The 26986-nt window shown below is 40.3% G+C and overlaps 1 protein-coding gene and 1 pseudogene across 9 annotated transcripts in view; one reads left to right on the plus strand and one right to left on the minus strand.

Annotated features, from left to right (window-relative positions):
* The window catches only part of VTI1A (vesicle transport through interaction with t-SNAREs 1A), a 380272-nt gene that overhangs the window by 278333 nt on the left and 74953 nt on the right, over window positions 1-26986 (plus strand). The window contains exon 9 of one of the 9 annotated variants that reach the window (XM_077126039.1): window positions 236-25394. The exons of the other annotated variants lie outside the window; for them this stretch is intronic. Within the exon in view, the coding sequence (XP_076982154.1) occupies window positions 236-239 (4 nt within the window). The 3' untranslated portion in view covers window positions 240-25394. Of the gene's footprint in view, window positions 1-235; window positions 25395-26986 lie in introns of those variants that run through there. 9 annotated transcript variants of the gene reach the window in all.
* On the minus strand, window positions 3382-4764 carry LOC143654574 (macrophage metalloelastase pseudogene; annotated as a pseudogene).

Here is a 26986-nt window from a genome sequence, read left to right on the forward strand (position 1 = left end):
TTAGGAATTGAAAAGCCAGAGCTTTTCTTCTGGTTTTAGAATGGAAGAGCCTTGCGTATGATTTCTTTATCATCATTATTGTTATGATTATTGTCATCTTAATTGCCATTTATTTAAGGGCACTTATTATGTGCGCAGTACCTACTAAGTGCTCTGGAATCATGATCTCAATTAGTTTCATTTAACCCTCAGAGCAAACCTATAAGGGAGGTATTATTATTATTTTCTTTTACAGATGAGGAAACTAAGCCTTAGCAAAGTTCAGTAACTTGGTCAAAGTTACACAAAGATCCAGCCTCAGAGCCAGGATTGCAGCCACTCACGTCCAGGAGGCTTAAGAGCACAGCTCTCCTTGTCTGGTGCCTGATACCAACTGGGCTCTCATCATGCAGTCAGCCTCCAAGGAACAGAAGTAACTGTGATGTGATCAAAGTAAAAAGCCGTTAAAAGTCAGACTGTGCTTCGGTTGGTCTGCTGCACCGACATTATCGGCAATGCTGCCAGTTAGTAACTGAAGAATCCAGTTTTTAAGAAAGCATATTAGCTATGCTTTTGAGGAGCACATTTACCAGCTCCTCTCACCTTAAATGGGGGGAAATGCCGCATTTCCCATGTGCATGTGCCAAGGTTGGCATACAGAGTGGCATATACCACTCCCTGTGGTATATAGAGATTCCTGGGCTAAGACCATAGGCAAAATAGCACAGGAGGTTTTTGGTGCTTTCCCACAAGGCTTTTGGTATCCAGCTTCTGCCGCTTCCCTTCTTTTCCTCCCCAGTACTTTGGTTACCTCTGATGCTCTAACTCTCATTGTGCTCCCCATCCAGGGCAGCCTGTACCCGCAGTGTGTTCCCCAGTGAAAACTTTTAGCCCATGAGAGACACTTATCTCTGCTACTGGGAAAGCAGTCTCAGCAAGATAAATCACACTAAAACTTCATTGTGGTAGCATAACTGAATTTTATGAGAGGAGAGGAAATGCAGGCAGGTAATATTATGAACTCTAGGCTCATTACTGCTGCCTCTGCTTGGAACAATCCACTGATTTCTGTGCTATGTTGGATCTCTGCCCAGATACCTCCTCATCACTCTATACCTTTCCCTTGCTTTATTTTTCTTCATAGTACCTGGAAGTATATTATAATACTTGTTTATTTTTTCTCTCCTGCTGTAGAATGTAAGTTCCATGAGAGCAGGAATTTTGTTTTGCTCACTGCTATAAACCCAGAACATGCAAAAAAGCTTAACATCTAGTAGGTGCCTAATAAATATTTTCAAATGAAAGGACAACTGCTTGTCATACCTCTTGTGAGCTGGGCAGCTCTTATTTTAAACCAATTTTTTTCCAAAAGAATATATTTAAGTAGCCATCAAACCCATGATTTTATTGATATTATTACTTGGGAGGGTGTGATTTTTTTTTCTTTAAAATAAGTTTAAAATTTAAATAAAGAAAGCAATTAAATAAATACTAGCTCAGGGCATGCTTGGGTATAATAAAGTCAGGAAAATGGTACTGAGTGTCTGGAATTTAGAAAACACTAGAATAATAAAATCTATCATTTTATTAGTGGATAACCTTCATTCATATAGGTAAAAAAATTTGGTGCTCTAAAAAATAATTTTTTAATTATTATGAGCCAAACTTTTCAATCTCATTTGATATATGTTGTCTTCATAGTTCTCTTAGAATTATGTTTGACTTTGGGAGTTATAAATAATGTGCATAAAATCAAAACCAAACTTATCCACATTTGGGTCCAAATATTTACGCTTTTAAGTACCCATAACTTTGGAGTCAGGGTTAAGCCACAGCCTTGATGTTATTTTGTAACACTTGAGTCTAGTAATACCCAGTTATTTGGCATGTATTGATGGGGCAGGTTAAAAAATATTTTGGGGATCAAAAATATTCAGAAGCAAGTTATACCATAGTACTAAATTCTCCCAACCCTTGCAAAAAATGAAAAACCACAAATTATTGAATTTTAATATATTCTGAACTTCCAGCAAAAAAGAAGGATGATAGCACCAATGAATAATTTAGACACTTAAAAAAGAGAGGGGTGGTGGAGATATTCCTAAGTAACCCAAGCTAGCCTCACTATTTAGATTGTTAAGATTGGGGTAAGATTGATTTTCCATACATTAAGCAAAAGCTATTCCATGCCCTCCATCCAGAACTGTAGTCGGTGGGCCTGTACACTTCTTTCTCCCTGCCAGATGTTTGTTCCTGGCAGGAAAACATTTTATGATATTTATTTGATGACACACACCTGCTAAGTAGGTGAAAAGCAACTGCTCCTGAGGATGACCTACTTCAAGGGCACAGTAAGCTTCTGAGGACTCTGGCAGGTTATCCTTAAATCATTTGAGTGCATCTTGATATCACCTGTTGAACATACCTAAAATGAGTGTTAGTGTATTTTCAGACTTCTTAGAGATAGAGCTGCTAACCCAAGGGAAGAAATTTCAGAGTCAGTAACTACTTGGTAAATGTACTGAGACTGGAAAGGCACATTGCTTTTACAAACGTCCTCTGAGCATGTAAAGTGCTGTACTCGGCACTGGGGGTGTGACTCAGCCCAGGAACCTGCCAGCATAGAGTGGACCATCCAGGATCCCATAAGTAAGTATGGTCCAAGATAGAAGATATGGGTCCAATGTAGAAGGTATGGAGGATGAGGGTTGGGGTGAGGGAAAGCCCCATAAAAGAAATGTCATTCGAGGTGTTCTCCTGGGAGTTTATGGGACAGACGGAGATGTCCATTTGAGTGTAGAGAAGGGCAAGGACTATGTGAAATGCATGGAGACACTCACCAAATTTTTCTTTGAAGCCAACTGTCTATATATTCATTTCTGTTCCAGAAACATTTGTGACAAGGCAGTCGTAGTAAGATAAGATAGCTATCTCCCAATATATATATATAGTCTAGTGAGAAAACCTACATGAACAAAAAAATGTATTATAAATTTAAATATTACAACAAGTATACATAAGAGTGCTTAGCCTTGTTGGGCTTCTTGGAGTTGGTGTTGCCTGGCCTGAGGCTTTTTTCTTGTTTTTTTTTTTCCTGTCAATGTTTTTATTTAATATATTAAGTCAACAGAATAAAAGTACATCACAGTTGTCATTTTTTAAGTTCTAGGTACATTGTTTTTACAATGAAATTGTTCATTTTAGGTAAGCCAAAAGGTAATTATAATTTCAGTCCAACCTTACAGAGCATTCCCCAAAATTTATTCTCTTGGCCTTTGAATGTTTCTGTTTGTAAATCAAGTAAAAACTGACAAGTCACCATATCCCAAGGGTTTTAAAAATTTGAAAACTTATATGTAATAAATACTTATTAAACTGAAGTGAACTGACAAACACCATTAGTTAGACCCATTCCTGACAACAAAATCCACTATTGCTTTTCAACCTTCTGATGACACACTTGGATTGGATGTTAAATTCCAGTTGGTGAGATCCTCGGAAGAAATAGTAGTGTCCTTTGGAGTAGAAGACTACATCGATTTTAGGCCCAATTCCTAGAAAGTTTTTGGCAATCAGTTTGGAATAATGAGCCTCTATGCATTGTCTCTTCTCATCATACCTCCAATACCAGTTATCTACAAAGTAGGTCTTTTAGAGAAGCGGGTTAAAAACAACTGCATCAATTTTTTCAGAGTCAGGGAAACCCAAAGAATACACGCTCTTAGGAAAGTTCAGATGTGTTCTTAAATTGCTGATTAACCAGTACTTGTCATCTTTAAAAAGAAAAACTTCATTTCTGGCTCCAATTTCATAAGCAGCTTGAATACTAGATGGCAAAGTTGATCATAAATTAGAAAGTAAACTAACACTGATCTTAGGTATCTCAGCATGCTTCCACCAGAAGAACCTGTCTTTAAGGAAAAGTATTTTATTTCCAACTGTAGTGACAGCATCAAACCTCAAATTGGGGCTACACAATTCTGTACCATCGGGATCTGGCATGGGTTGGTGCTATTCTGGGCTTCCATAGAGGAACTGAATGCCACATATGTCATCAGTAGAGACGCTAAACATGTTGGGGTCAACATAACTATAGGGGGAAACATCATGGCCCTTGGATCATTGGAATGGTCAAGACCCAAGGAAGGACCAATCTCATGAGCCACAACAAATCTGTTGTTCTTAGTCCATATTTTATCTTCATCAAAATGTTCATCTCCTCCAATACCAGCTCCAGGACCAAAAGCACAGGTCCTTTTTCCATGAAAAGGGTAGAAGTCTCCATGAGCTCAACGTGAAAAGAGATCATAATGTCAGCCTTGCCTGCATTAATCTTTCTGAATTTCAAGGGGGACACAGCACTCCATACTTGAAAAGCCTTCTACATGGCATAGTCGACATCTGCAGGTGCCAGATCAGGGGTATAATTGTTGATTCTGTAGGTGATATAATGTTTCTGCCCTGCTGGGCCCCCTGGCATTGTCTTGAAATGATGAACGGCTGGCACTCTACACTGGGGCGAGTGCATCATTGCCAGAGTTGGTGTGTCCAGTTGCCCAGTCACTTTTAACCCCAAGAACTGCCACGGTTCCTGGGTTTTAATCTGCCTGAGGTTCCCACTGGCTTTTTTTGTCATTGGAAGTCTTTCCATGTTGAGGTCATAAAAGGCTCCCAAGTACCTTTTGGCAAACACCACGTCATTTCTTCTGCATTTATATCTCTGGTCAAGGGAACAGATCTAGAAGTAGTAACTTGCAGAATGAGAATCAATAGAAGAAACTTCATTCTAAATTTCCCCCGAAAGGCTTAATCCAGTTTTACTTTGTTCCTTTTCAGTCCTGGCCTGAGTTTTGATGAAGGAAAAGTGAATTAATTTTGATGAAGAAAAAGCCAGGGAAACAGTGACCAGGGATACTGAGGCATGAACAAAATGGTGGGCTCAGGAACTACAAATTATTCTTTTTTACTTGAGCAAAGAAGGCAAGGTGGAAATGCATGGTGCCTTAGAGGGGCTAAGGGAGTGCCTTAGAGGGACTGTAGTTTCCCACCCATCCCAAGAGCCCCTCACCCCTACCCTTGCCAGAGCCATCCCAAGCAAACATCCTCAAAGTCAGAGAACTTTGCTCACTGCAAAATGCAGCTTTGTGATAAGTTCCTAGTACCCCTTGCTGCCGTTTAGCCTCTCTTTTGGAAAATCTAGAGATTCCACAGTAGGGATATTGATCCAGTACTGAGGAGTTATAATCTCTGAATTGGGACTTTACTAATTGATTTAGAAGGATTTTTTATCCATTACTTTTAGCAGCACAGTTTGAAAGACTTGGCCCCAAATGCTGTCATTGCTTATGAGTCTCCATTTCAGATTTCTATTCTTCCTCTTCTCATTATCTATTGCTGTGTTACAAATCACCCCCAAATGTGGTGGCTTAAATATGTAGATACAGGAAGTAGGTTACAGGTTACCAGGGGCTGGGGACCGGGGAGTTATTGGGTTAATGGATGCAGAGTTTCACTGCCCAAGTATGGCATTTCCTTATCCATTATACAGAGTTGGAGTGATGGAAATGTTTTGGTAGCAGGCGGTGGTGATGGTGGCACAACATTGTGAACGTAGTTAATATCACGGAGTCATGTATATGAATGTGGTTAAAAGGGGAAATGATACAGTTGCATATATACAAAATACATATATGCAAATAAAACTTTTTAAAAAACCATAGGACTATACAACACAAAGTGGACCTTATGTAAATCATGGACTATAGTTAATAGTATGATTATATGATCTTGTTTCATCGATTGTAACACAGTTACCACACTAATGCAAAGTGTTAATGATAGAGAAAACTGTGGGTGGAGGGTGGAGGGTAAGTTTTTCACATGCTTTTTCTGTAAACCTACAACTTATCTGATTAAAACAAAAGTTTGGTAATGGGTGATGGTGATGGAAGCACGATATTGTGAATTAATTTTGTGTCACTGAACCATACACATGAAAGTGATTAAAACAGGAAATTTTGTGCTGTATATGTTACTGCAATAATTTTTTTTTTAACGGAATATCCCTAGGTCAGGAGTTTAGGAGCAACTTGGCTGGGTGTTCTGTCTCAGGGGTGCTCAGATGGGAGCCTGAGCCGCGCAGGGGAGGCAGGATCGGGTAGGGACGCCTGGGTGGCCCTCTCTTACTCTCTCCTTTAATCTCAATGCCTTTCCCTGACCTGAAAGCTGGTGTGAGCTTCCTTCCAGCATGGAGGCCTCAGGCTTGACAGCTCAGGGCACTGAAGGCAGATGTTCCAAGTGAGAGATGGGCAGAAGCTACGTGGCCTCTTCCAACCCAGACGACAAAGATGCAGCCTCGCCTCTGCTGTGTCCCATCCATCAGCTCACACACAAGGGCCCACTGAGGTTTGAGGGGATAGAACACAGACTCCACCTCTTGTGGTTGCAATTATTTTGTTGTTGCAGCTATTTTGGGAAGTTACGATGTGCCATCATACACATCCTTACCACCAGCACCAGCACCACCACCCTGCCCCAAGAACATTTCTTTCCAGTCACATGCTCCATCAGTTATATGAATATTAAACCACTCATTATGGTGTTTTCCTCAATATTCCTTTCCCCCTTCCCACCACCAAATCCAAGGCTTCAGTACACACACACACATACATATATACAACCCCACTGAATGAAAGTCATCCCCCACATGTTACTGGTACCCTTAAAATTATAAGTAAATAACCCATTGCCCCCTTCAAGGAAGCTATACTTATGTCAGATGTTGTTAGAGCCAAATGTTGGTCAGTGTGTCACCAAGAGGCCTTTCTTATCACCACAGACAAGCACGCTAGAGACTCAGGAGTGGACCATTTCAAATCTCTTCTTTTATTTGTCCTATACTTGGTAGATTGACAGTAATCTCATAAAAGGTTGGCCAACAGCTTTTGATAGAGTGCTGTATGTTTCAGAGAGTAAAAGGAGAAAAAATAAAAGAAAGACCCAAACCTTGGGCTCAAGAAACTTTAAAAACTGAAACATTAGCACTAGCATGCTCTTGGTAAGACGTCTTCTGATTTAAAGTTTAACTTTTGATGTAAATTTTAAATTTTTTAAGTAAGTACTATTGCTAGCATGCTGTCTTTAAGGAGGACTTTAATTCCAGTTTTTACATGTACATGGTGAACAGCAGTGAGTTCTTCACATATTTTCTGTTAGAAATACTGGTACATACACACTAGATTGGATGGTATTTTCCCCCTTTGGATAACCTAGAAAAGAATATAGCTCTATTTTTAAATCCCTTCCAGTTCAAGAGTTATTCAACCAAATAGTGTTGACCACGGTGTTGAATGCACCACTAATAAAAATGCTACCCTTTCATAAAGCTAAGTAATCAGGAATAATGCTGACAATAAGGAGACAGTCATTTATTTATGCTATTTGGCATTGTTAATACTAATAATGCATTTCAACACAGTGGAATTGCTAGATAATGCTTTTGTGACTTCTGTGCAGGATATTGTTATTTAAATGAACAGTCTACTGCACTGTAATGAAGAAATGCATGCCTTTCCCAACTCAGTTATCAACCAGGATTCTAAGAAAATGAGAATTTGCCTCTGCCTTCATTCACAGAGCAAACTGGAGGTCACTGTTTTCAATACGAACCTTTTTTTAGCTTTTCAACAGTGAATAATTAGGAGCTGCTGCTTCTGAAATTACCTGTATTCACTGTAGGGGAGGAAAGACTTTTATCTTCCACGATGAAATACATTTTCTTATTCAAACTTTGTCATTCTTTTTTTAAATGGCATTTTACACTGCTGAGTCAATCCTAGGTAGTAAAATAAAAGAAATATATATTTTGTGTGCTGCAATAACTTTGTTTATTCAATTTTACTTCCTTAAATTTCAGCTTCTCCTTGAAAAATGATCCAAATACAAAAATGGCTTAAAGCAATTGAACATATAAAGCAATTACCCACATAAAATGCTATTGTTATCAACACACATGTTCTTTGCACTTTTATTTAATTGAATTGATCCTTGATCCGTATAATTTAATGATTATATGTTTCTATTGAGTTGTTTTAACAGCTGTATTGAGATATAATTTGCATACCACACAATTCACTCAAATTGTACAATTCAATGATTTTACTATATTCACTGAGTTGTGTAGCCATTACTACAATCAATCTTAGAACATTTCTGTCACCCCAAAATAGAAGCCTGGTATCCATTAGCAACTACACCCCATTTTCCACAATCCCTCCAGCCCTAGGCAACCACTAATCTGCTTTCTATCTCTAAGAGTTGCCTATTCTGGACATTTCACATCAATGGACTCATACAATATGTGATCTTTTGTGACTAGCTTCTTTCCCTTAGCTTCATGTTTTCAAGATTCACCTCATGCTATAGCAAGTGTCGGCACTTCATTCCTTTTTATGGCCAAATAATATTCTGTTATATGGATATAGTATATTTTATTTATTCATTCATCAGTTGATGGACACTTGGGTTGTATCTATTTTTTGGCTATTATGAATAATGCTGCTATGAACTTCTGTGTACAAGTTTTTGCATGGATGTATATTTTCATTTCTCAGGTATATTTCTAGAAGTAGGTACCACTGGATCATATGGTAACTCTGTGCTTAAAATTTGGAAGAATTGACAAACTATTTTCCAGAGTGGCTGCATTATTTCACATTCCCACCAGTGAGGTGTATAGGGCTCTAATTTCTCTACATCCTTGCCAAAATGTGTTATTGACTTTCTTAGTTTATTATTACCATCCTAATGAATGTGAGGATAAGGCCTGTAATTCCCTAACGGCTAATGATGTTGAGAATCTTTTCATATGCTTGTTGGTCCTCTGTATATGTTCTTTGGAGAAATGCCTCCTTCTATTGAGTTTTGTTTTTTTTTTTCCTTTGTATGCTGTATGGCGGGGGTCACATTTCATTCTCTTTCCATGTGAGTATCCCCATATTGCAGCACCATTTGTTGAATTTTTGTTTTTGTTTGTTTGTTTTGGGGGAAGCACATAGGCCAGGAATCTCTATTGAGTTTTTAAAAATTCTGTCACCTCATCTTTTAAATGGTCAGAAATGTGGTTAGTAGAACTGAGTTAGAAACAAATATATCTTCTTAAAGGGAGTCGTTTTCAAACCAATTTACAAATTGAAGACATTGTTTGTAAATAGTTTTACATTCATTTTATGGAATAACTGAATTGTTTTCAGGAAGCAATTTACTTCTTAAACTTTTTTTTCAGATTGGTTAGAGATACAACTATTAGTGGTCTGAGAATCATCCCTAAAAAGTGGCTTAAAGATCAGTTTGTCCAATTAACTCATTTTTCAAATTAGGAAACCAAGGACCTAAGAGGTAAAATATATGGGTCACAGAGAGAATTAATGATAGAATTAATCATCATTAATAACTGTCCAGGTAGAGTTCAGCCAAGGCCTGAAGGGGCCAGTGGCTGTATTTTTTTTTAAGTGAGAATTAAATGCACTGTTCAAATGAGTTTTCAGTGAATAAAAAGGAGAAGGTAATGGTGGGAAAATGCTGTGAAGTTAGAGTCCACAAACATGTGATATTGGGTACTAAACACTTATTTTATTTTATTCTTACTCTGGTACGTATAAGGTTGGTATTATTTTTCTATCCTTTTATGTGTGAGGAAACTTGAGGTTAGCTAACTTGTTCAAATCACCTACACAGTAAATGGCATATTCTAACCCATCTACTGAATCCAAATCCAGGGTTCCATAAGTTTGGTCAGATGACTAAAAGGGCATAGGCACATTGTTAACTGTGCTGTCTTACATGACTTGTGTTTCTGACTTATTGAATCACCAAAGCAGGCAACTGACAGGTGGCATCAAGGAGCACCAGTTACCATCATTAATATCATTTTTTGTCAATACTCATGTACCTTAACTTCAGAGGTAGAACATATGTTTTAATCGATAGAAGAATTGTTCAAATTTTAAAATATAGTATCTCCTAATATAGTATTTACTAATAGAGCAATTCGTGTTTTTAGACAGCTTTTCAGTTATAAAGCATTTAACTTATGTTTTTTAATTTGGTATTTGCAATGATAAAAGACAAATTTTTATTGTCTTTGTTTTTATGTATTTTTCTACTCATGATGAAGCCAAGGCCTGAAGGGGCCCAGTGGCTGCAGTCATAAAGTCAGAGGCAGAGCTGCACCTCAACTCTCAGTCCCTCAGCTCCCGTGCAGTTCTGTGTCCCCACAGTACACCATGCTCCACCTTCAGGATGGACTGCAGGACACTCATTCGGAAGAAGAGGAGACTTTATACCATTATTCCAGACAACAGCAAGGCTATGAACAAGTTCAGGGAAACTAATTTTGAGCCCATATAAAGAGCCCATATTTCATTGTTGGTCTGTCCAACAATGAAACACCTTGTCTTGTGAAGGAATGAGGTCTCCTGTCATTGAACTGTTCGTGCTAGGGCTGGCTGACCAGCTGGGAGGATGCGCTGGGAGGGATTTCTGCATTGCAGTGTGCATGTATGTTTGCAATGTGGAGAAAGATTAGATGACATTTAAGGTTTAAGGTCCCTTCCAACTATGAGAGTGTGGATCTTGGTTCTTTGTTAAGAAACTAAGCTGGCTTAATGGTCCTCTGTTTCCTTATTGAGAAAATAGGTTTTGCTTTGATAGATGCTCATTCTATACAGTTAAAGGTACAGAATTTCTGCTTCATAGAGAGTAATCAAATCAAACTGGATTACTGGTTTCTAGACAGAACAGCAGTTCCTATATATATTAATAGGTGCTCGGTACAACAAATGTTCCTTATTCCTTATCCAAAAAGGAGAAAAAATATGCAGGAATTCCAAATGTAATTTTTAGTTTTGCAGAGCACTTCAGAAGCTCATTTGTGTGTCTAACCCAGTGGTTCTCACCTCTGGTTGCACAAAAGAATCACTGGGGCTGCTTTTTAAAAATACAGACAACCAGGCCCTACCCCATATCAATTAAGTTGCAACTCCTAGAAATGGGATCCCAGCATCAATATTTTTTAACAGCTCTCCAAATGATTCTTACATGAAGCAAGGGTCAGCACTAAGTAGCCTCCTCTGTCCAGTCTGAGCATGAACTCAGGCAAAATCTGAGCATTTGCTTTTGTCATTGAAGTAATCGTTTGGAAGTTGTATCATCAGTTCAAAGCAAATACTCTTAAGCACAATAAGAGACAGTATCTCCGAATGAAAGGTTCTTGTGCTCCTCTTGAGCCATACTGCCTGGCTTTGACCACTTACTAGCACTGGGACTTCAGGCAAGTTTTTTTTTTTTTTTTAATTTGTTTTTTGGAGCATGGTCCAAGAATCGAACCCGGGTCTCCTGCGTTGAAGGTGAGCATTCTACCACTGAACCACCCATGGCAAATTGTTTTAATCTTTCTTTGACTCAGTTTATTAATTTGTAAATGGAGATAATGATGGTGGTTATAAGGTAAAGGCTAAGGTAAGGATACAAAACAAAACAAGAACTAGATATTATGATATAATTGTCATCATTACCATCATTGTTTTGTTGTTAGTGGTAGTAGGACCTGTAGTCCTGCAGGGATTAGGAACTAGGTATCTGATGCAGAAATGGTCAAGTCACTCTACAGGGCTACAAACAGGACCTGACTTTACTTGAAAACTAAGGCTCTATTTCCACCACATGAGCAGTGTGAGTCATTAGATTTAGAACTTCCCAGTGAAAAGAAATATTTTCCATCAGATTTTCTACAAGAAGCTGAGGCTTGAACCAAGTAACCTCCTAAAGTTCCATTCAGCTCTTAATTCTGTATTAAAAAGGGACCATCACTGTGCAAGCCAGGGCTTGGTACTGAAGGTTATTGCTGGTTTTTCTGTTTAACTGGAAAAGGTGTGCACTGCATATGGCAGGTGGACTACCTCAATCTGCAGGACATTCTCAATTTCAAATAGCCCACCCTGCTGAATAGCCCACCCTGCCGAACAGCCAGTGCTGTAGTTCAGAAGGCATGGTCCCCACAGAACGGGAAGCAGTGACTCCATATGCCAGTGTCTTGGCCTAACTGTACAAAAAGTAAGCCCAGTTGGTTCTGTGGGATAGCCTCTGAGAAAAATTAAAGAGCATAATTAGGCATAGTTTCTTTCTAATTTTCAGCTGATGAAAGAATAATGGAAGGTAGCTCTAGTCACTGAGAGCACAGTGGCAAGAGTCCTTGATAATCTGGGGTTTAGGACAAGTGTGGACATCACACATTCTTTAACAGGTTTCATCAAGAAAGCCTCTGAGTTCTATTGTGGAAATTGGTGGAATATTGCTAGGTGGAGCCCAAAGGATTGTAAGCTGAATAACATCTTTGTCTCAAGGACTTGTATGAGAAATGTGTTTTGTTTTCCCTTTATCTCCTACAAACATTTTGTGGTTTACCAATGCAGACACTGCATGTCTTTGTATCCCATGCAGTCACCATATTCATAGTTGCTTGTTTGTTGTGGTCACTTAATTAAACAAAGTTGTTTTGGAGATATTGCAGGTCCCAGTAGGTCATTTTTTTGGGGTGGTGGTTCATGGTCTGGGAATCAAACTAGGCCTCCTGCATGGAAGGTGAGCATTCTACCACTGTATCACCTGTGCATCCCTCCTAAAAGGTTATTTTTATATCAAGTATGATGTTATTTTTGCCTTTGACAAAACCTCTTCCAAGCTCCAAATTTATTACATTTCTTTAAATGCATTAATAACATACAAAAAGATGGACAAAACGGAAGAAAAAAGTGTGTGGCCTTTACACATGCCAGTTGTCTACAATTCTGAGGATCATTTCCTATGGCATATTATGGAATTCAGTTGGCACAGTTACATTGATACTTGTTTTAGATTTGCCCTGGGAATGAGGTTAAAGATGCTAGACAATGGCTGGGATCCTCTCGCCTGCCTCTCAGGGAGTATATCCTAGAGACCCCATCTCCTTGTTCCAATCAGGAAGTTTCTGTGAACTCTCCTGGGGATTGTGGACTCAGCACAGATTGCTCTCTCCCCATGAGTTCCCATGCACCTAGTAACCCCACACTGTGAAGGACAGTGAGATTAGCCCTCCCTTATATGCTCTTTGCTTGCCCTTTTTTCAGACCCTGGGGCTGGAACAAGTGTGGGCATGAATTCAAAGACTCAGGAGATACGGCTGTTTTCCATCAGTTTGCCTGTCTTGCTTGCTTTATTTTCTGTGCAGATTCCCAACATCTCTCTTTTTTTTAACTTTTTATAACAGATATGATTATACACACATACACAAGAAAGTAGTGCAGTGAATCTCCACATCCCGATCACTTAGTTTCGACAGTTACAACATTTAGCCATTCTTGTTTTATCTTCCTTACCCTTTTTCTTTTCTGTTTTGAAGAAGCATTTCAAAGCAAATTGCAGATATCTGATTTTACCAGTAAATATTTCAATATGTAGCTCTAACATATATGAACTTTTTAAAAACTTAACACAATATTCATTCACACTTAAAATGAATAATAATTCCATAATATAAAATATCCTTTCCAAGTTCAATTTTCCTAATTGTTTCAAAAATGTCAACAAACAGGAGGGTAATTTAAATCCAATAAGGTGCACCTGGTGCATTTGGTTGCCCTATACTCAAGGTCTTTTAATCAATTACAGATTCCCCTCCTGTTTTTATTGCATTTATTCATTGAGGAAACCTGATCATTGTCTATTACAAATGTCCACATTATGTTCCTAGCCAGTAGCATCCACATGGTGTGGTTTAATCTGTTCTTCTGTCCCCATTCTTCATCTAAATTCATATTGGATCTAAAAACTTAATGAGAATCAGGTTTGATTATTTCACATCAGGAGGCACCTAATGTTTATTTGTATTAATTGACTAATGTCAGGATTGATTACTGGGTTCAAATTTGGTGACCCTGATTCATCCATATGAAATACTCTATCAACCTTCCACCTATTAGTGGGTGAAATTACTAATTAGTAACAATTACTGATGACTGCCTCAGTCTGTTAGGTGTTACAAAATGGTAATTCCAGCATTCTTTCTGTATTTATTAGCTATTATTTTTCTATTTAAAAGACCATATCATTCTCAACTAGTTGGTTACCCTGAAACAGTTCAGACAAGAAAGTCAACCTAACAATCTCTTTCCCTTTATCAATTTTCAGAACATTGAATTGTACTAGCAATGTCCAAAAGTGGCCAATGAGGCTTGTGTGTTGTTGTCATTTTAAATACTGGGTTTCTATTTTATGTATTTCAGCCAGTATATCGAGCATTATTCTTTGTGATGCTCAAATTATCCCATCTTTGACCACAGGGAGTGCCTTCAAGTTGCCTTGTGTAACTTTTTTACATGTTTCTACTAGTCTTTTCTAGCAGGATAAGATGCCCGCAGGGGGTTGTGGGTATCAAGGTAGGGGGTATGGGGCACAGAAGTCAGGGCACAAGAAGATCAGGGTGCAGGTGTGTCCTTGTGCAAGGGGGGTCCAGGGGGCCCAGGATGTGAATGCGTGGGTGTGTAGGGATGGTGCACGTGTCACGGGAGTGGCAGGAGTAGGTGGGTGGGTGAGGGGGAATGATGTCGGGTGGGCAGTGTCAGGTGCACGGGGCCCTGGCACGTTTGCACAGGTGCGTGGGTGGGGGGTTGGGGAAGATTGCACACACATGCAGAGCAGGGGCTATGTAGCACAGATGTGCATGTGAGCACCTGCCAGGTTGGGAAGCAGGGCACTTGTGGCTGGGGGTGGGACCAGGGTATGTATGTGTGCAGAGCAGACGGTTTGGGTGCAGGAGTAAAGAAGTCACCACACAGATACATGCATACCCATTGGGGAGGATGTGGCTGTGCCCCTATGTGAGTCTTGGGGGTGGAGCCCTGGTGTGTAGAGCTCAGGGGCTGTGAGATGGGGTTGCGCCTGGGTGGGCTGGAGGTATGGTCCAGAAAAACAGGTCAGTGCTTGCCCAGAGCTGGGGGTCGTGGCGGGGGGCACAGACCTGGGGGGTCTGGATGCTGATGAACATGTGTGCATAGCTAGGGAATGGGGTGAGTTGTGCAACTGCCCGGGCTGGAGACGGGTATGGCCCAGGTATGAAGGTGAGCGCCTATAGCCTGGAGGCACAGGTGACTGCCTGCAGGTTGTAGGGTTGAGGGGCTGGACAAAGGTGCACAGGTCTCAGGAGGGGCCGGGCGAGACTGTGCACTTGGCACGGGAGAGATGGGTCCAGCTGGGGCAGGTGTGAATGCACATGCAGGGCAGGGGTGTGAGGTAGGGATGTGCAGTGGGGCCGGAGCATGGGGGGGAAGGGTGTGTGCAGGTGATGGGGTTCAGACCCGTGGGGCGTGGGGTGAATCGTGAGTCATGGGGCTAGGGTGGCTCGCGTGAGGGTAGTGCATTCAAGGAACACAGCTTGGCTTACTTCCTTCTCCCCGTCTCCTGATCAATTTACTCCTAAGAGTTCTGGGCTTCCATTTGGAAAGGGGCACATTAGGCTGTTTGCACCAGCTGTTTGGGCTCCGGTTCTCTGCATCTCAATTCTTCAGCTTTTGCAACCAGGGCCTCCCTGTGTGGTGTAGAAGACCCTCCCAGGTCACTGCACCCTGGAATCACCATTCAGTCACCTTCCCATCCCTTCTCTAGCTGTTTCTTGGATCAGGGGTGAACTCGACCTGTCCCATTCCGCCGTCTTCCCGGAACTCTTACCATGGTGTTTTAATCTCTTCTTCCTCCATCAAATACCTCTATAAAGCATACAGAACAAGGTACACAGTATGCATTCAATAAATCTTTCCTCAATGAAGACAGAGCAGAGCAAAACTGCTCCCCAGAGAGAGAAGCCACATTCTTTCCTTGATGACACCCTGCAGAAAAAAATTCTGACAGCTCCTAAGAAGCCAAGATTTACATAAAGAAGTATGATAGGAGATACATTATAAGCAGTCATTAACTTCACTGACTATTCACATAGACCATGAAAGCAAGTAGAGTAATATTCAGTAGCTGGCCTGTACTGTGGAAGTTGCTAGGCTTGTGTTCCTGTGTATACATTGTGTGAATTAAGTCATAGTAGGAAATGCCATCCGTTCTCAGGGCAGAAAAGCTATAGCAGTCCCAGGTATAATAGTGGGAAAGAATTTTTTTTTTAATGTTCAGAATAAGATTTTGTAAATGAGAAGGAAAAACAAATGTGGCAATATTTCTCTGCCCAGTTTTTCCCGCTCCTATCCCTCCCCTGTTCGTCATTGATTCTTGTCTCTTTTTATCTTCCCTGAGGGTCCAGGATTGGTAAAATCTGGCTCTTTGAAGAAATCCAAAATTTTGTCTTGAGAAACTTGTGAAAAGTCCCCTTTAGAACCAAGACCTTCCCCCCTGCCGCACTCCATACCACCCTCCCAGCTTGCCAAGGACCACTCGATGGCCACCTGACAGAGCAGCGTGTCTGGGCCACGATTGGGCTGCTGTGGGGACAATGTGAACGCAGAGTCACCAGCTGTCTCACTTACCAGAAAAAGGGATTCTGCCTCAGACAACTTACCGTTTATGTGGAGCCGTGCCCCACGTTAAGAGACAGATTTTTTTTTCTTTTTCTTTTCCTTTCTTTTTTTTATTACCTGCTAATGGAAAAAGAAGAAAATTGAAAAGTCTCAAGCAACTGATGGATGTTTGGATGTCTGTTGCTGAGTGAGAAATAACTTATTTTTTTCTTTTTGGGGTGCACGATCTGGGAATTGAACCCAGCTTTCCCGCATGAAAGGCAGGCATTCTAACCACTGAACCACCTGTGCACCCTCAGATGACTTATATTTATCAACAACCAACAGCTAGTAAGTGAACTAGAAATTTCTGGAAATAACTTCACTTTTTAACACACCTTCTAATGAACAAAGACTGTTCTATCTCATGGGAAGAGAGAGAGAGTAAAAATGGTCCTGCTTACTGTGCGTGGGATACTAAAGGGGTAGGGAAAAGGATCCATGTGGGCCCAGAAAATGCACAATTGCGGAAGTCTGATATGACCTTTGTCTCTACAAATAAAAAGACTGATAACCCCAGGTGTCACCACCACGTTTTTTAAACACACGCATCACAAAGGGCTCAGCTGAATGACTGTTTTCCAGTACAAACAAATTCCCTGAAATGGAGAAAAAGAAATAGTCCTACTATTTTGTGTTAATGGAGAGGAAGAGAATTTGGGGTAAGCGGGGGCTCTAGTTATGCCTAGTGTTCTCCAGTTGTTTCTAACAGCAAGTGTTTGCTGCACTGAGGCTGTGCAGCCCACCTGAGAATTTTGTGATTACTGTTATTGACACGATTATGGCTATTGTTTATTGAAAATGTATGCATAAACAGACATAGGGGCTAAGCACTTTATGTTAGTGGATTTTTTTTTTAATATTTGCAATATCTCTCAGAGGTTAATGCTTTTATTATTCCATTTTATAAATAAGGAAAGGGCCATTCCAGACCATATGCATGGTAAGGGGTGAGCTGGTCTCAGAGCCAGGTCTGTCTAACCTCTCAGCTTTTACAATACGTGTTACCTTTTGGTTTTGTTTGGTTGATTGGTTTGAGTTTTTCCTTAAAAGTTTAAAAAGAGATGCACCTTTTCTTCATGACTAGAAAGGTTGCAAACAGCCTTTTAGAAGGACCATGTAAGCCATCAGAGGGAATAGAAACTGGCCACAACACAATCACTGAAAGGTAATAATTAATGGAAAAGGTGTCACTTAAAGAGGTCAGTAACACAAAGTGTATGTTTCTCTTGGATTAACTTTTCTAACACTCTTTAAATAATGTGTTGATATCAGCAGAGACCAGAAAGAATGCAAACAGACCTGAATAGTTTCAACCTCTGAGAAGAAAAATATGGAAATAAAGCTGTTTTCTTAGACTTAAACAACTTTTAACACTTCTTTAATTGTGAGAATTACCCTTTATTGTGGGCCAAGCAATGTGCTTATCTTTAATTATCGCAACAAACCCAAAAGATAGGAATGGCTGTCTCCATTTTACAAATGAGGAAGCTAAGACTCAGCAAGTTTAAGAAGTCGCATCTGTGTGGAATCCTAGGAACACTTTCCTTCCATGCAATGAAACATTCAAATTATACAACAGAAGTCACAAGAAAAAGAGCACAAATTGATGAGCACTTCCAGGGGATCTACCTAGAAACGTCCTCTAACAATCACAAGCCATGAAAGAAAAGCCCCTCGTGTGGTACTATCCATCCTTATTGATGGGGACACACAATTCACATAGTTAGATGGCCCTCAGGTGAGGCATCCTTAGTACAGCCTAGAAAATGCTGTCTTTTAGACCTAGAAAAGGGGGCTCAAACCTCTGCAGAGGTGCAGTGGTGCTGCTCAGGGTCATTCCTGAGTGTGGGTCCGGGAAGCTCCTCCAACCCTCCTTGGTGCAGCAAACTGATCCTCTGCCGAAAGCCCCAGGGCCAAGGACAGAACATACTGACTTCAAATCCAGAAATCCAACCTCAGAACCTCTCTCCCCAGTAGAGTCACTTGGAATGAGTTAACTTCTCTGGAACTGGGTCTTCTTGACTAGAGCAGAAAACTTAATTCTCACCTAGATGGCATGAAAACAATGCTGGCCATTTGTACAAGTCAGTTTGAGTACCTTAGAAGAACACAAGAACTACCTTGGTTATTTTAAAGGTTAAAATGGGGTCATCAAGGGAGAGAGCATAAAGAAAGATTAAAGCCACCCAAAAAAACAAAGTTTTCCTATGTTCTATGACCCTCATTTCTCTACATCCTTAACTTTGCAAAAAATTGGAGTTTTCCATTTCTACTTGTAAGAATGTACCTCCTGGAGTTTATTGAGATAATTCCTGCTTTCAGCACACCTTTGTAACACAGAGAAGAGGTCCTGCCAATTGAGTCACTTTGTCGCTAGTACTTGTCAATCTCAAAGAGTAACTGTAAACAGATACCTTTAAATTCATTTAGAGAACCAGCCGGCCAAAGTGTCACTTCCTGCCAGTTCACTAACACAGAGAGAGCGACTCTGACTCATGACCTGTTGTCTCTATCCATTTACCTTTTCTCAGACTCTGAGACTGTTCTAGTTTGCAAACTGCCAGAATGCAATATATCAGAAATGGAGCGGCTTTAAGAAAGGGAATTTATCAAGTTGCAAGTTTACAGTTCTAAGCCTGTGAAAATGTCCAAATTAAGGCAAGGCTATGAAAATGTCCAAATCTAAGGCATCCAGGGAAAGATACCTTGGTTCAAGAAGGCCGATGAAGTTAAGGGTTTCTCTCACCTGAGAGGGCACATGGCGAAGTTTGCTAACTTTCTCTCTCGGCTTCTTGTTTCATGAAGCTCCCCCAGGGGCCATTTTCCTTCTTCACCTCCAAAGGTCTCTGGCTGCTGGGCTCTCATGGCTCTAAAGCTTTTTTCAAAATGGTTCCCTCTTTAAGGGCTCCAGTAAGCAACCCCACCTTGAACGGATGAAGACACATCTCCATGGAAACCATCTAATCAAAACTTACCACCCGCAATTGGATGGGTCACATCTCCATATGGGTACAATCTCAGAGCTCCCACCCAGCAACAATGAATAAGGATTAAAGGACATGGTTTTTCTGGGGTCTGCAATAGATTCAAACCAGCACAGAGACTATCTCCCTTCTTATTCATTATAACTTGTACTTTTAGGATTTTTTTTAAACTTCTTCCCTCCTTTTCCTCGTTATTCTCTCTTCCTTCTTTTTTCTTGTTCTACATCTCCTCAGTTCTTATTCTCCCCTCTCATCGTTCTTTCCCTTTTCACTTTTCTTCTCAACATTTACTCAACCACCATACATCAATAAATCCAGTAGGTTACCATTAAAAGACTAATTCCAACTGCAAAAATGTCAATATAACCTTAGCTTGGAAAAAAACCTGGGAAAACGAACTTAAGTCATCAAGGACTTGGATACTAGAAAAATAGGATTTGCTGTGTGATAGATTTTATAATGAAAATCCTGCCACAAAGAAGAATCTCCTTATTTTTTTCCCTTGATATAGTCTGAATAATTCATTCCTAACGCCGAGAAATTATATATATAATTAGTATAGGTAATGTATAATTTTCATTTGATCATATATATTGAAGTGATTAAGGAACTTCAGTTTTTCATTAGTAAATATGTCTTCTTTGTTGCATTCTGGGTCTATGATGACTGTTTGCATCGATGCAAGGTTTGTTCAGAACTGAAGGGAGGAAAAGTTGGAATGCTTTAACCAAACTGGGCTGACTGATATTGATGGAACTGAGAGATAATGTGAACTGAGAACAAAAACTGAGAGGAGATTTATATCCAGTCTCCTAATACATCATGTAACTTTTCATGATTCCAATAAGAAAATTTCATAAAGTAGGATACACAATCATGGAAAGGCATATTTAAGGAAAAAGTTATTCAATGAATTATGTGATTTTACCAATATTTTAAATATTTCATAGAATAACATGAGATTTTTTATTTCCTACATTTAATTAATGACTTATATTTGCTTTTTGTAGATTACTTCCATGTGTTTATTAGCATTTATTTTATAGCAGTTTTCCTTTTTCCAATTAGAGGATAGATTTCCTCCTTTATCTTTGCAGGTGGCTGATCCAAGACAGTTTCATGTAAATGGATTAATTAATTAGTAGCCTTCATTTGGAACTTAAAAAGAAAGTAATCCTTTTTGAGAGGCATTAACTGTTAAAGCCATAAACAATTCTTTACTCAAGCACCTTGTCATACAATTAAAAATTATTTGGCAGCAGTAATCACAATAAAATGCACTACTGCTCTCCCAATCACCTTTTTTTTCCGAGATGATTATAAGAACCCATTTGTAGAAGACAGTGCAGCAGCTTCACTTGTAAATATCATATTGGGGGGGCACCTTTATGGTTCATATTGATCAAACTTTTGAGCAAATGACATCACAACTTAAATTACCGATGCAGCCTTTGTGAGATGAAGTGTCTAGCTACAGAGATGTGCTGGATTCAAGGAAAGGCAGCTACATCTGGCCTTCTTTTTTGAGAGACTGTAAGCCTCTCTGCCTTCCAGCCCTATGATTTATGCAGATCAGAGAGCTTTGGCGGTCTCCACTTCCTGGCCGGGCCAGCCTAATCCACTTCCTCCGGGTTCATGGGACCATGCAAATTTGAGCACTCGTGAATAGTCCCGGAGGAGCTGTGCCTCTCATTATCCCTGCCCCATTCTCTGTGCTGCACAAGCATTCAGACTGTGAATGGACAAGGGTTTAATTACTCACCACATCTGTCAGATCAGATTCAACTTGAAAATGAAGAGAATCCCAGACAAGCCCAGTCATTTCTTTCTAATGTTCTTCATGGCCAAGGTCACCAGCTCTGTCTTCCAGGGAATATTTTTCCACTGCTTGTTTCATGACCCTCCTAGAAAACAGGGACTACAGCTTTTGGAGACCCATTACAGCGCCTTTTTCACATTGTGTGTGGCCTTTACAAATGTTAATTAATCTTCCTGATGATGCACTGAGCTCCAGGGAGCCCTTTATCCCCATCCCCCACCCCCACCCCGGCTCCTGATGACCAGTATGAGTGCCAGAAAGTTTTGTTTACTCTTTCCTGACCCACATGCTCCTCTCTGTATGTGCTTTACCTCTTTTCCCCCTCCCACTAATATGTCTCCCACTTGGCAGTGGACTACTCACATAACTGGGTCAGCCAGAGTTAGGTAGATAGTCCCCAAGCAGAGGCTACACCTACAAGGAATGACAAGACTCTTGCCAATTAAATGTTCCCGAGGCTATCAACCCATGCCTACCAGGGAAAAGGTAGGGAGGAGGGTGTACACTGGGACCAAAACACGGTTATCCTCAATAAATGGGCACTAGCATTCCTTCCCTGATGCTTCTTTCTGCACTGCTATCATCTGGGTTTAAGAGGAGATTCTTAGCTTGTGTGCTTGGAAACACAATGTTCCATGGGCTGCCATAGTGTTGTTTGATTTTACCTTTTCTTTTTTTAATTGAGGTGAAATTCAGATAAGATAAAATTGACCATTTTAAAGTGTACAATTCAGTGGCATTTAGTGCATTCACAATGTTACACAACCATCACCTCTACCTAGTTACACAACATTTTTATCACCTTCAAAAGAAATCCGTACCCATGAAGTAGCCACTCCCCATTCTCTCCTCCTCCAGTCCGTGGCAAGCCCTAATATACTTTCTTTCTCTATGGATTTGTCTATTCTAGATATTTCATATAAATAGAATCATGCAATATGTAACCTTTTGTCTTGGGTTCTTGCACTTAGCATAATGTTTTTTGAGGTTTACCCCCTCCTCTTTTACTGGGGCATTTTTGGGTGAATAAGAGGGCTTTTATCATCCTTACTCCATCTCCTTCAGAGTTACTCCTCTGCCTATATTGTCTGTCTTGGATATTGTCATCACCATCTGTGGAAGCATGAGAGCCAACCTTGAACCCTCCTATTCTTATTCTCTTACTCCCCTTGTCCAATTGTTCCTTTAGTTCTTTTAATTCTACGTCTGAAATACCTCAGATCCATTCTCACTTGCATTCTTACTGCTCCTGCCCCTTTTGAGGACCGCTTTTGGACAACTGCATATGTCTACCCCGGTTATTATCCCCACTGCCCCAGCTGCTCTTTCCCAAGCACAGATCCATCAGGTCACATGGCTCCCCTGCTCAGTACCCTTCAGCTTTAGGAGGGAATACCAGCTCCTTGTCATGCCGTCCAAGGCTGTCCAGTCTGCTCCTCAGCTCCTGTCTGCCTCACATCCCTTGCCCAACACACCGTATCTGTCCAGCCACCTGGGACTGCTTGTGGGTCTCTAACACAGTGCACACTCACTCTTCCACACCCATACGTGTCCTGTCCCCTCCCCCCCATGTCCTTCTTCCCTCCCCACCTGCAGGAATGTACTCCGAAACTTCTACCCGCATTATCACTTTCTGGTCTTCCCTGATCCTCTAGTCAGAAGGAATTCCTCCTTTCTCTGTAATCCCGTGGCATTTTATTTATCATAATACTTATCACAGCTGGTCTTTAATGGGAGTTCTTTGTAAACCTTTTTGTTCCTTCCCCACTAACTGAGCTTCTCGAGGGAAGAAATCGTGTTTCACTCATTTTAATCTCTCAACCACTGTGTGGTGTCCTCAGTAAATATTTCGTTGAATAGTTTGAATTTTCTTCTCCTAAGAAAAAAGTATGGTCCAGTAAGGAGCACCGAGTTGTGGAGAGAACCAGTCTAGAGCAAAGTAAAAAGGACAGACATTTAAACTAGTAACCATTTTGATCTGTTAACTTTAAAGTTGCCCACAGTGGTTTACTAGTTTCAATTAGCAGAAAACACAATTCTGCTTTTTTTTCCTCAGATTATGTTCTTCATTACAAATCTCAAGAGCTTTATGTGTGGTTGCCAAAAATCTTCTTTTTGACAAATTGCACAGGAGGCATTTTTGAGATTGTGTGATAAAGTTGATTGAATTTAGGCCAAGTTCTGTACATTTGTATCACTCAAAACAAAAATACAGATGTAGGGCTACTAAAAAATTTATCTATTTATTTTATTCCAACCCTCCAAATTCATCTGTCTTTAAAAACAATCAGTTGGATTCTTTTTTAATTAAATGCCAAGTAAACATTGCAAATAAAACTATTTTGTTTGCTGAGAAGTAATTGAAAATCTGCAACTAATTACAAATTGGCAAACTCCAGGCCTGCAAATAGCTGAAACACTCTGCTGAAGCATTGTTTACAGCTGGGTTCAAAACTGGTTTTCCTTACACCAGACATCCACAAGTTATTAATCAATACTTTGCCAAGTTCTATACCTCACCTTTAAAAAATTGTAATAAACATTTAATTCTCAATATGGGCTTCATAAACAGAGCTGTTAAAATCTAGAGGGGGAGGTTTAACTGGTTAGAACACACAAAGCCTGTTATTGGGTTATGTGAATCAACTTTTCGTTGAAATACCATGTTCTTCTTTAACTACTCAGGCATCCTGCAACTTTGTTGAAATTAATCTTCAGTCAGTCTGGTCATTGACTTCCCTATGGCTCTCCATTGATATAGTGCAAGACCTTCTTTTAATTGAAATTCTGGGGAAAAGCAACATAATCATGGATCAGAGAGAGATAGGGATCAAGGAGTCTGATTTAGTGTTGCTACAAGCTGATAAAGTAGAATTTACAAATTACTCTATTTTGATTGGTGCAACTAAAAATGTGTTCTATCTATGCATTTGTATATGTGTGTATGTGTTTACGTGTATGTATAGGTATGCATATGTGTTTATGTATATGTATACGCATATGCATATGTATATGTAAAGACCTGACCCTTCCATGCCTCTCAGGCCCATCTCTTACTGCTCTTTCCCTCCCTAACTGGTCTTCTCTGTTTCTAATACACTGTAGTCACTCTTACTCAAGGTCTTTGCCCTTGCAATTCTATTTCTGAAATGTCCTTCCCACCAAATCTTTATTGACTGGCTCCTTCTTTTCCTTCAAGTTTCTCTCATTGAAGGCTTTCAATGTCCACCTTAAGTAATATCTTCTACTTTATTCTTTTTATTCACGTATTGATTATTGTCAGGCACCTCCACTAGATGGTAAGTCACGTGAAACCTTGTTTAGCTTGTCCACTACTTCAACTCTGGTCCCTGGGACAGCGGCCAGCATGTTCTCATTAAGTATTAGATAGGAGGATGGACAGATGGATGGATAGATGAATTGATGGATAAATAAAGGTACGAATGAGGGGATAAAGTTATGTTGGTTGTGAAAGGCAGCAGAGTTAAGACAGAAACTGATGGCCAGGAAGGGCTGGCCTCTAAATATGGCTCCTTTGATGAGAAATCAAAGCACTGTTCTAAGTTCCAAAACTGAAGTTGCCTCTATAGACTGGGATATACTGAAAAGATAAAGAACAGTGAGAGGTACTACATAATGAGCACTCTTAACTTTCAAAAGGGTTGTTCTATGGAAGAGCAATTAGACCTATTCCCTTTTGTCCCAAAGGCTTAACCCAGGACCAGTGGGTAGAAATTACTGGTACACATATCATGGCTTAACATAGGAACTTTCTCACTGATAGAGCTTCCCTGAATGGAAGATGAGTAGTGAGATGATTGTCAGTGGGCATAGTTACAGGTATCAAATGCATATGATTCAAGATGAATCCCACCCTGAAGCTCCTTGATTCTGTACTGAGCAAGGGAGAAGTCTGGTAAACAGTTGACAATAATTTTAAAAAGAAGGCAGTTCAATGAGATATGGATTGTTCATTTGGGCACATAAAGAAGTAACCAAAAAATTAAAATAAAATAAAAATGAACCGGGCGGGCCGCGGTGGCTCAGCGGGCAAAGTGCTTGCCTGCTATGCCGGAGGACCTCGGTTCGATTCCCGGCCCCAGCCCATGTAACAAAAACGGAGAAACAGAATACAATAAAACCAGAAAATGTTTAAAGATGTTTCCCTTTCTTCCTTCCTTCCTTCCTTCTATCCTTCCTTCCTTCTCTCTGTCTTTCCTTAAAAAAAAAAAAAAAAAAGAAAGAAAAATGAACCAAAACAAAGTGCTCTAGCAAAATAAAGAGGCTCAATTTTAAAAGTCTCTTCTCCATCTTCTGTTCTCAGGGATGCCTTAGACAGGGGTAAGGGGTATTTTGGGTGCACTTTGAGCAAGGAGCCTGCATTCCCAGAGGATGGCAAGGACAGCACGTAAAGTCTTAATCGCGCTGTGTGATCCTAAGGCAACACCTCCACATGTGGAACACGGTGATACCCCAGGTATAGAACAAGAACACTCTATCCATGTGAAGTTGGCTTTCAAGGTCACTGAGACCTACAGTGATCTTGCAAATTAAAGCTGTCTGAGGCTGCCTTTCCTTTCAGAACATACTTCTGGAGACCAAAAAGATATATATAAATTGATGCCTTTCTGTTGCTGAGTCATTTTTCTTGCAGCTCTGCTTTTCCTTTTCATTTTGGGTTTTGTTTGGTTTTCATTTTCATTTTGGCTTAACCTATAGAATCAGTACCTTCCAATGGGTACAAGGGAGAGATCTTCCCATTCCAATCTTGGAGAAGGCATGGGCCTTCCTGTGAATCTACAGATATCCAGAGATCAAGATTCATGTTCTATCCGGCTAATGGTTTTTGGAATTTTCACCGAACCACATTTCAGTTCTTTTCCTTGTCAATTACTGGGGCAAACGAAATACTGAGAATGAAGTGTGGGAAGGACAGCTGAGATTCTGCACCTTCATTCTAGCCGGTCTGATTCAGTGTCTTACAGGGAAGACCTCATTGAGCTACCAGTGAAGTGGCAGACCCCAGCAAAGCTCCCTGTTGCTCGCTGCCTGCAGTTCCCTTCCTCCATCTGCTTAGAGACCACTTACCTCGCAAGGTGCAGCTTAAATGTCACCTTCTCTTTGAGGCTCTCCCAAGTCCTCAGACAGAGCAAACAATCTTTCTTCACACTCCTCTATAACGCGTTTATCAGTGTATGTTCTTGATTATCTATATGAAGTTGACCCGCCTCTGAGACTGAAATCCCTGAAGGGCAGGCATTTTGTTTTCTTTTTTCTATGTCTCTCCAACATTCAGCACAGTTTCTGGCACATAATACAGCCTCAATAAATGCCCGATTAATTGGAGAAAAAATGACTGGTCCGCCGAAAACCTAAAGAAATCAGCATTTTCTGGGTTGAGAGCAATCAGAACGTGAAGTTCAATGTGAAACTAATCTTGTCTCCTCAGCACACCTGGTTAAATAGTGACAGTTCCTTCCTCTCGTGAGCCACCTGGATCTTGTCGCACTTACAAGATGACAGAACTTTGTTTACCTAGGATTTAGGGCTCTCCTCTATTAAGAAGCTTTCAGCAGAGTCCGGGAGTCAAGTTATGGCATTGTGGGCAAAAC

This window comes from Tamandua tetradactyla, chromosome 13, assembly GCF_023851605.1.
Source record: "Tamandua tetradactyla isolate mTamTet1 chromosome 13, mTamTet1.pri, whole genome shotgun sequence".
Lineage (NCBI taxonomy): Eukaryota > Metazoa > Chordata > Mammalia > Pilosa > Myrmecophagidae > Tamandua > Tamandua tetradactyla.